We start from the raw sequence: 10808 nt of genomic DNA, 5'->3' as shown, positions 1-10808 counted from the left end.
TAATAAGGGGATGTGTATTCATCGTTGAATCTATACATTTCCTTACATATTACATAAATAGAGGCCTACTATCCTATAAGAACAACCCGTTGTGTGATTTAGGACTTGTGTACGATTTAATCCCAAGATAAATGGAGTCGGGTAGACGTGTAGCCTTGTAGTGACCACAATCAAAACTTAAAAGAGAAAATACAATCGATGAGGAGGTGGTTCCTTACTTCCTCTTCCAACCCACATTAACAAGCATGTGTGTCAGTGTGTGTACAACCGGAAGTCCCCGTTTGAGCAGCATCTTGACTAGGATTGCTATTTAAAATGAATAGCCAAGTATTAAGATTCCGCTCTTAAATCTTATGCTAAACTAGTTTTCTCCAATGTTTAGTGTATTTCCATTTTATGAGACTACATTTTTTTATTATTGATATACATACTTAAATGCTCAACTTAAATATAATATAAGATATAAATTCACCAAGTTTCTTAACTGTTTTCTCTTTTATTTTGTTGATATATTATTTGCATCACATCAATTTCTCATCATCTCTATAACTTATATAGATTCCACCTACTACTTCAATAGTTTCGGAAAATTCAGTCGTGGTAACAAGTATGGGATTAGATGTTCTTATAATTTTATCCTATGATGTTTTTTCTGTTAACTAAGTGTCCTGTCTTTAGGGTTGTTTCTTCATGTACCATAAAGTATTTACTATGATGCATATCCATATAAGGTTTTTTTCTCTATAGAATCCTTAAAAGAGTATATGAATCATCAAAATAGGAAATTTTTTTCCCATAAAACATAATATGAGAGATATTTTAAGGCCATTTTACGTAAATTATATCGTCACATAGTCTTGTTATGATAATATTCAAATAGGAATTAGTTTACGTAAAGTTTTTTTTACGTAATATATATTTAACTAAATAATTTACCTAAAATGTATGCAAACGGATAAATGTTTAGAATTTAAAGAAAAATAGAAATAAAAAAATCGTATTTTCGACACCTAAAATTATCAAAATAGTATATTAATAATTTGTTACTATAGAGTATAGACTATAAAAAAAAAATTTAGGAAACAAAAATACGTTAGTTTCTTCTCCATTGGTTAGATATCATCACATCATTGAACAACAAAAAGGTTTTTGAATTCATTTAGAGAGTGACTGGTCGACCAGTTTTCTTAGTTTGTTCTTATCTTTTTTTCATAGTACTGTAATATAATATTGAGGTTAAATAATGGATTTACTTCACATGTTGCAGGGAAAAATAACTACCTATAGAAAATTTTCATGGAGGTACTGTCAAATGAGCCGAGACCAGCGGATCTCATAAAATTGTGGGAGTTGTTCGATGTTCGTTCTGCTCCTCCACATGTTGACCAGGAACTACCCAACATGGTTAAGACCGAGACTGAGATCGTTGAAGTCGAAACCTCAAACCGAGTCTGAGCATCGACGTTCTCGACGGATATGTTATGTTTAATTTTATCCATCATTTATCGGTAATGTTTTGATATATGGAGTAATAATGGTGATACTAGAGAGACAAGAGTGAAATGTTTTGAGATAAATAATTGCAAACTTTTCTATTGTAAAAGATATTTTTTGCTTTGTGTTTTTATGATGTCTCTGTTTCATCTTCATATATCTAGTTTTGAGTCTACAACTATTTCATTTCTTAAAGCAACTTTTTTTTTTTTTGGACAAATTTCTTAAAGCAACTTATATGTTGTATTTTTCAACAAGTCTAACATACAAATAGCCAACAAAGAATGAATAAAAAAATCAATTATTGTATTACTTGAAGAACCAAAAAGAATGAATAGTTGAATCACATTACATTACTAGCACAAACTTCAAACCAAATTTTGTTCTATACAAATTACTTGAATAAAAAAATAATAATGAAAAAATAATATAAATGTGGTATTTGTATAATAGATCCCTTCTTCTTTATTCCTTTTCTATAAGCCCCCCAAAACTTTCTTTTACTCCTCATTTGACCCTAACTCTTTACCTCCTTCACCACCAGATCCAGTCACCGTCGTCTCCATCTCCACATCAGTCTCCGGCCTTATCTCCTCAAGCTGATTCACCACCTGACTCGCTTCTGGCCTCGCCGCCGGAGACGGATCAACACAATGTAAAGCCAGTTTCAGAGTATTCAAAAGCTCATCACCAACGCTTTGCGTCTCTCTCATCAGCTCCAAATCAAAAACTTCATTAGTCCACTCTTCTTTCACAATCGAAGCTACCCATTGAGGTAAATCCATCCCGTTCGTTGGCTCTCCTGGAGATTTCCCAGTCAAAAGCTCCAGTATGATGATCCCTAAACTGTAGACATCAGTCTTAGTGCTTGCGTTCTTGATCTTCGAAAACTCCGGTGCTCTGTATCCCAATGTTCCGGCGGTTGCGATTACGTTCGTGGCGGCTGCGGCGGTCATGAGTCTTGAGAGACCGTAATCGGCGATGTGTGCGTTGGTTTGTTCGTCGAGGAGAATGTTGCTAGCTGTGAGATTCTCATGGATCATGTTCTCGTTGCTGTGAAGGTGAGCTAATCCACGACTGATTCCTTTTGCTATCTTCATTCTTGTTTCCCATGGAATTAGGGTTTCTGGTCCTCGAGCTGTCAGATTCAATCAATTAGATCAATAAAAATGTCAACTTTATCAAATCCAAAGTTAAAGTTTGGGTTTTTTTTGTTTTGTTTTGCTTTGCTTACCGTGAAGAAACGCAGAGAGACTACCCTTTGACATGTAATCAAAGACGAGAAGCTTCTCTCCTTTAGGTCCTAAGTAGTAAGCTCTTAGTGCAAGAAGATTCTGGTGACGGATCTTGCCTAAAGCTGTGACTTCTCCTTCGAATTCTTTGACTCCTTTGGTTGTTTTCTCTCTCAGACGCTTCACAGCGACCTCATTGCCGTCTTCTAATGTGGCCTTGTATGCTGTGCCGTAAGTACTTTTTCCCATGATCTCAGCTGTGGCACAGAGAAGATCGTCGGCTGTGAATACAAACGGACCATCGAAATGAACTAGCTTTCCTCCCATTTCTCCTCCTGTTGATGCTGTTGCTGCAGCAGCTGCGGATACTGTTTTCTCTGAGATCTTGTCCTTCCCGTCTTTTTGTTTCAGTGCAGCACGTTTCTTGATCAGGCAGCAGAGTAGTATGCAGCATAATAGAAGCAGAATGGTTAGAAGAGCTCCGATGGCGATTAGAATTATATCCTTCACCGAGAGTTTTCTGTGGTGCTTTTTTGGTTCTTGTGATGAGGTAGGTGAAAGAGTGATGGGATGATGGTGATTAGGAGCAGGGCATGGATTTGAGGAGCTGTAGCCACAGAGCTGAATGTTACCCACGAAAGAGCTTGAGTTGAACTTCTTGAAGAGAATAGGTGGAACAGGACCAGAGAGGGTGTTGTAGGAGACGTTGAATGAAGAAAGGTTCGCCAGGTGGACTAGTGATAACGGGATTGGACCTGTGAAGTTGTTTTCTGACAGATCAAGCTGTTGGATTCCAGATATGTTCCCTATTGTCTCTGGGATTGGCCCATTGATCTTGTTTCTCTTGAGGTTAAGCTCTGTCAAGTTGTGCAGTCTATCAATGGCATCTGGGACTGGGCCTTTGAGGTGGTTGCTTTCGAGGTTCAGTGAAACCAGAGATGAAAGGTTGGAAAAACTGTCTGGGATGGTTCCGTTGATTGAGTTGTAAGAAAAATCAAGGCTCTGGAGGTGTGGAAGAGCTCCACATTCTCTGGGAATAGAACCTGAGAGCTGGTTATGGCTTAAAGAAACCTCTTCCAACAGACTATGCTTGCAGAGAGACAAAGGAACAGCTCCAGAGAAGAGATTGTGGTCAAGGTTCAGCGTCTTGAGAGGGTGAGAGCCATTAACCAAAAAGTCGGGTATAGAACCAGAGAGGTTGTTATGCTGAAGATCAAGAAAAGTGAGGGTATATGATCTGGCTACACTAACTGGAAGGGAACCAGAAAGTGAATTGAAGCTGAGATTGAGCCTGTAGAGCCTCGTGGATTCAGCAAGACTGGCCGGGATGATTCCAGTGAGATGGTTGTTGCTGAGATCGAGACTCTGGAGAAGAGGGCAGTTACCGAGTGAGGCTGGGACCGAACCAGAGAGGCGATTGTTGAAGAGATAGACCCCGCGGAGGCTCTTGAGGTAGCCAAGGGAACGAGGAACCGAACCGGCGATAACGTTGTCGTGGAAGCTAAGTTTTCTGAGACTCCCAAGCTGTCCAATCTTCTCAGAGATAGTGCCACCGAGTCCCTTCCAAGGGAGCTGAATGGCGACCACTTGACCCCGGAGACATTTGATCCCAGCCCAGCCGGAGCAAACTTGAGAGGAGGCAGAGTTGTTCCAGCTTCTGAGAACTCCGGTGAAGTCAATGAGTTCATGCTTGATCGCTTGGAGCGCCTGGTAGTTGGCTTGAGTCACCACGACTCCATCCCAAGAGTGACCAGCACCACCACCTGCAACAGCTTGAGCAGAGAAGAGTGAGAGACACAAAATGAGACTAAATTTATAAATTCGAAAGGGGCTTTTGTAAAGATAATTCATTTCAAAAGAATCAAGAAGAAAGAAAATAAAAGAAAATAGAAAGCGAAGAAGAAAGATGAGAAGAGCAGGGAGCTTCGAGTTCTTGGTTTGTTCTCTCCTTCCTCTGTTTTTTTTTGGAGTACAACCAAAGAGAAAGAGAGAGAGAGAGAGAGAGAAGATTGAGATGTTCAGTGAGAGAGGGAATGAATAAGTTAGAGTGAGGGAGTGTTGTAGCAAAAGACTAATTAATATTATGGTTGGAGTGACGAGGAAGAAGACAAAGACAAAGAGTTTTAGTTTATGTTTATTGTAACGGCTAGTTTTTTTTTCACTTGCTCTTGGTCTTTGGTCCTGCGCCAAAGAAAAGAACGGTAAGCGAGAGAAACATGACCAACAACGGCTATAAAGTCACTCCGACCGTTTCTAATCATTCATTATAATTGTAATTGTCTCAGCTAGTGTCAGTTGGGTTTTTAATTTTATTCCACTAAATTCACGAATTTAATCTTATGACTTGGTCAAAATCTTAGACACCTTTTGGTAGCCACGTCAGTGACTACTAATCTTGACACTTTTGAACACGTCAGTCCTGGTACCAGTCGTGCACCCACAACTCACTAGATATATCTCGTGGTTAGGTTATATGTAAAAGTTTCTGACAAAACATACGTAAGAGTTTGACAAAACAAAAATACATACGTTGTACAGTGTAAAAATTTCTTGGGTTAAATTTAGAATTAAATATATTTAAAGCGATGGCCGCAGAAGAAAAGTATACATAATACATCCATCCCTTTTGATTTCTGTAACAAATCGAAAATCACCGAAATTAACATTTTATTTGCCATGTTGTAGAAAAAATGATATGTCCAGAAACAAAACCTGAATATTTCTTTCGGCGTAACTGTTGATGATCTATTTGTTATGCAAGTATACCTGTAATCACAAGTGACCAAACGACTAAATACCCTAACATACTATTGGTTCTTTTTATAATAGTATAGTCCGAACCCGTACGTACGTGCGAGATTAATTTCAAAAGCTAAGTTTGATTTTCAATATATAATGTATATACGAATTATTTTTGTCAACCTATTTTTAGTAGGTTAAATATTCGGGTAACTCGTTCAGGTTGGGGTATTACCCGATCAGGTTCACGTAAACGGGTCTCGAAAAATACAATATATTGGGTACTTTTGGATATATAGACTCGGTTTGGTTCGGGTACTATCGACTTTGGGTCGATTCGAGTTACAAATTTGAGCACCCGATTAGTACCCAAACTACCGAGTACCCGAAAAAAATCTTTGAAATTAATTTAGCTAAATTTTGAATTATATAACAAAGTATTTTAAATACTTTGACTATTTTTGATATTTAGGTATAAAACTAATTGAAATATTAAAAATAATTATAATTTTGGGTAATTGAATTATATTTTAAAGATTATTAATATTTCAATTATTAAAACATTTATCTTTTTATAAAAAATTTAAGATATGAATAATATTTAAACTTTATAAGAAGTTCAAATATTATAAGTATTTCAATTTCTAAAATAATAAAATTTATTCAAACATTTTAAATTTTAATAATACATACGAATTAAAATATCACATGACGGGTTATATGGCAGAACATGTTTGAGTTGATATTAAGAGAAAATTAAAATGTCATTAATTCGGTGCTACACGGGTAAAATATCATCTCATTATTTTGTGAACTTTTTAAAAACTTTAAAGATTATTAATATTTCAATTATTAAAACATTTAATTTTTATAACTGTTTAAGATATTCATAATATTTAAACTTTATAAGAAGTTCAAATATTATAAGTAGTTAAATTTCTAAAAAAACAAAAAAATTTATTAAAACATTTTAAATTTTAAAAATATATTTAGATTTTTATGAAGTTTTTTCAGTGGTGTATAACGAATTAAAATATCACACGACGGGTTATATGACCAAACATGTTTGAGTAGATATTAATATAAACTTAAAATGTCATTAATATTAGACTAATAGACGTATAATATGTCATCTCATTATTTTGTTAACAATATGAATATTAGATTAATAGACGTATTTAATTAAATCAATCAATTAATACTGTAACAAAATAATTGATATGCGGTTTAGTGTAGGTTAAGTCATATAACTAACAATCAAAATACAATATATAATTTTAAAAACTAAACAAATCAAATAAAATTAACAAACATAAATTAATATTTTTATCAAATAACTTAAACTGCAGTGTACCGCGGATCAAAATCTAGATCTACTAGAATAGATCTTACAAAATAGTTGTTATTTTCATAAATTATAATCAACATATGATTTCATGGCATAGTGTTTGAGAAAAAAAAACAATCATATATATAACACTTTAAATAAAAATTACAAAATAAATAAAATAAATGTTAATCCGGGCTTTAGCACGAGTCCAATTCTAGTTTGTTTTTAATCGTTTAGACAAAAAAAATGATTGGATTTGTTTTATTACGAGCAAAGACATTTAAAAAAAAACAGAGAAAAGTGGTACATTTATTTCTCGATAGAAAACCCCATCTCATATATATCAGGTTTTTCGATCTTAAAATCGTGATTTTAGTAATAGTTGACTTGTTTGAGATTGTATATTATAATTTTGGAATATTTTAACTGTGATTTTCGTTTGATTTCAAAAATTTAATTCAAATTTCTTGTTTAGATCTTTTTAAAAATCTCTAAAATTTGATAATATGTTAATTGTGAAATTAAAAAAATCATTGATATACTTTATATGAAATACTGAAAAGTGGGATATTTAAATATATAGATAACTAAATATATACATAATTATTAACTTAAAACAAACTGAAAAATAAAATATTATTTTAATAAAAAAGATACACAACTAAGAAAAAAAGGTAAACAATGGTATCAATTTTTTTTTTTTTAAGAATGATGGTATCATATTGGGTATACGGTGGATTGTGATTTGTGAAGTTTTAAATGACACATTTTTTTGCAGTAAAAAAAGATAACATAAAAAATGATATATATATATATATATATATATATCTTTTTAAGATTGTGAAATAGTTAGTCCGAAAATTATGATTTAACTAATTAAAAATATTTATAAGATTTGAGTATTTAATATTTGTTTGCTATTAGAGAAATTATATGATCGCAATCAAACACAATCTTTATAAATGGTAAAACATTGCTTGAGGAAAAAAATCCTTTTTATTTGTTTGAAATATTCTACTTTAATATTTGATTAAAATTCTTCCATAACCAAACATTATTTAGTCTAAAATATATTTTAATCGTTGACAATAAATGTAAAGTTTGATTTTGTTTCCCATTTTTGATTTTCAGAGAAATAGACGGCATAGATTTCATATCTACAGTTTTCTAAATTAGTCGGGTCATTATTATTCTTTCCAATATTATTGTATTAAGAAATCGATATTGAAGTTGAGATATTATTGTTTCTTAACTAAATATATAAATCTTTTAATTTAATTTTATTGAGAAATTGATTTTGTTTGATCCCATTGATAAGCAATTCAAGGTTTTGGATCGTCATTGCATTTTAACATTAGGATCTGGAGAACTCAACTGGAGGAGAAAGGAGATCGATTATGATCTGTATCATCCTTCTTCGACTCCAGGGATATGCATCAATGGGGTTTTGTATCACTTAGGTCAAACATTTTTTGCACCATCTTTTTTGATAGTTAGCGTTGATGTTAGGTCTGAGGAGTTCAAGTTTATTGACGCATTATGCTTTAATGATCATCTTGGGGATGCTATTGGATTGAGTTTGGTCAACTCTAAGGGTAAATTAGGTGTGATTAATAGCTATTTTGGTGACTCTGATGGAAGACGTACCGTTGAGTTGTGTATGTCGGTTCTAGAAGTAGAAGATGTCGACATACCGGAATGGGTGAAGTATGTCTACACTCTGCCACACAATGATATCCTTGCTTCCTGCGAATTTTCATTTGAATTTTCAGTTGCTGGAGTGACTGCTACAGGTGACATTGTTTTGTATATGAAATGTACATGTAAACCGTACTATGTGTTCTACTTTAATCCCGTAAAGAACACTCTCTAAAGTGTTTGAAACCCAAGGTTTTGGAGCTGAGTTTGAAGAATTTGAGAGTCGTGGTGAAGTTTTTGCCTTTGTTGACTATGTAGAGGATCTTGCCGTTAATGATACACAACAACTGAAGTCAGACATCTCTCATATCAAGATTATCTGCTCCTGCTGTCAAAAGGAAGCGCAGGGTAACAACATCGGGGAAGAAGAAATGAAAGAGACGTCAGTGAAGATGAAGACAGAAGAAGAAGAAGAAGAAGAAGAGAAGAGTATAGGAGAGTCAAACAATTGTGACATGGAGTATGTAAAAAAAGCAATAAGGCTAAGATAATTGTGCAGGGATATGCATCGATGTCATCTATGCGTTTTATGTTTTTTAGTTAATAATTATAGATGTTGGTAGAATCAAATCTAGCTTTGGTAAATCGTAGGTACCTTTTGGCTATTTTTAATCTAGTTTTCTTTGTATAATTCCATCTCTCTTCAGTTCTAAATCAATATAGTATTATGTTCTCTTCTACGATTGCACATAATTTTTGCCTTGTTACCATCGTCGGGAAGAGGTCTCTGCGACAAGAACAGGCGAAGTAGAACGGGTACGAGTATTTGCTTAACCTAGACTGAGGACAGGTGTTGATTTGATTTTCTAATCTGAACTTCTAGGCCAAGCCAAATTAAAAGTCAAGACTTAGTTTCAGAAAAGAAAACACAAAATGGGTTCCATAACTGAACCACATTTTTCAGAATGAACCAGTTACTCTGTTTCTCGTCAGTTCAAAATCTATGATATCAGCAACACCACATGTCAGTAGAAACAAATAGAGATCCCTAAATCTAATCAGTTTGACAAACCTGAATTAGAAAAAAAAAAAGGATAGACCAGAATACAATCATATCATGATGGTAGAGTTACAATTCTTATAGCAATATATTCACAAATGCAAAGAGACATGTTCGATGTTGTGTTTCGAATCCATCAAATACATATAGACAGTACCAAGTCTACAACAATTCTTATGAAGCAGCTCGTGTTTAAATCCTATTATGGCATCGTTCTAACATTCTTATGTACCGTTAATGATACACAGCAACACAAGTCCGTTAATTGAGAAAAAGTCTAGACTATCTACTATGTGATCACGCAGTTGCGTTGCACAAGTTCAAGAAGAACACCAACCGCAAAAAAAAAACAAAAACCAGAAAGAAATGGTTGAATGAGGAACACATTAAGGCAAGGTTATGGATTTGAGTTGATCATTCTAAACCTTCTTTTAGTTGACCACAGAAGAAAACTAAGTAATTAGATGTGTTTAATAAAACTTGTATACATTCCTTTTTGATTTCGGTAACAAATCGTAAATCACAGAAATTAACATTTTATTTTCCATGTTAAAAAAATTAAATTATCTGTCCAGAAACAAAACCTGAATATTGAGAATTCTTTCGGCCTATTGGTGCGCTATTTGTTTTGCAAGTACCTATATACCCTATACATTTTGTTGTTCGTCTTGTAATCACCAGTGACCAAAAATTAAATACTGGTTTTTTTGTTTGTTTTTGTTTTTTTTTAAATATCGATAACTAGTACCTGGAGTTTCCATAACTAAAGTTACTCAAGCTTATTTCTACAGCTGGCACGTCAAAACAACCAAAAACGTATTTGTATTTCACATAATGTTTAGAATCTAGTTTAGCTACCAACATATATATACTTCATTGGCACGTGAGAACAACCAAAAACTACGGCAATGAATATATAAATGGGCTTAGCGCAATTAGAAGTATGCAAAAGCCCAAAGGCCCATAACATTTACTCTCTGCTTCTTCATTTCTCAGACGAATTCAATACTAAGAGGGGGTATTGAAATTAGAATTTTAAAAGATTTTGTAGGATTTAGGAAATTTTGGATTTTGAGAGATTTTAATGAAATTGTAGGATACTTTGGTGGATTTGTTATTATTTTTATTTTAGAAAAGAAGAATAGTTTGTGATTTGGTGAGATATATTGGGAGATTTTAAGAGATTCCCACACAAAGACAAATAGGTTCATCGACTTCTCAAACACAAAAGTCAGGTCTGTGGTTCCAATATGATTTTTCAGATATGTTAATATTGCAGACGAAAACTGTAGAAATAATTATTTGAAAATTTTGA

General features: G+C 33.7%; 1 protein-coding gene and 1 pseudogene across 1 annotated transcript; one reads left to right on the top strand and one right to left on the bottom strand.

Annotated features, from left to right (window-relative positions):
- Positions 1–1779: 1779 nt before the first annotated feature.
- LOC104781007 (probably inactive leucine-rich repeat receptor-like protein kinase IMK2) lies at positions 1780–4577 on the bottom strand. Its single transcript, XM_010505568.3, has 2 exons — positions 2729–4577; positions 1780–2632 (listed from the first exon to the last, which is right to left on the bottom strand). Exons 1-2 carry the CDS (start codon positions 4575–4577, stop codon positions 1995–1997), a joined length of 2487 nt encoding a protein of 828 aa, XP_010503870.1. The 3' UTR covers positions 1780–1994.
- A 2929-nt stretch (positions 4578–7506) lies between these two features.
- On the top strand, positions 7507–9093 carry LOC109132522 (F-box protein At3g57580 pseudogene; annotated as a pseudogene).
- The last annotated feature ends 1715 nt before the right edge of the window (positions 9094–10808 follow it).

The sequence above is a fragment of the Camelina sativa genome, chromosome 4 (assembly GCF_030686135.1).
Source record: "Camelina sativa cultivar CO46 ecotype springtype chromosome 4, ASM3068613v1".
NCBI classification, from domain to species: Eukaryota; Viridiplantae; Streptophyta; class Magnoliopsida; order Brassicales; family Brassicaceae; genus Camelina; species Camelina sativa.
Note: the sequence above shows the minus strand (reverse complement) of the source record. Positions and strands in the feature narration are given on the sequence as shown.

What these genes read in the sequence shown, in the direction of transcription:
- LOC104781007 (XM_010505568.3), bottom strand. Translation starts at nt 4,577, where the DNA reads ATGAATTATCTTTACAAAAGCCCCTTTCGAATTTATAAATTTAGTCTC. An exon ending in TCTCTCTGCGTTTCTTCACG is followed by an intron (nt 2,633 to 2,728) that starts GTAAGCAAAGCA and finishes TGAATCTGACAG; the next exon opens with CTCGAGGACCAGAAACCCTA.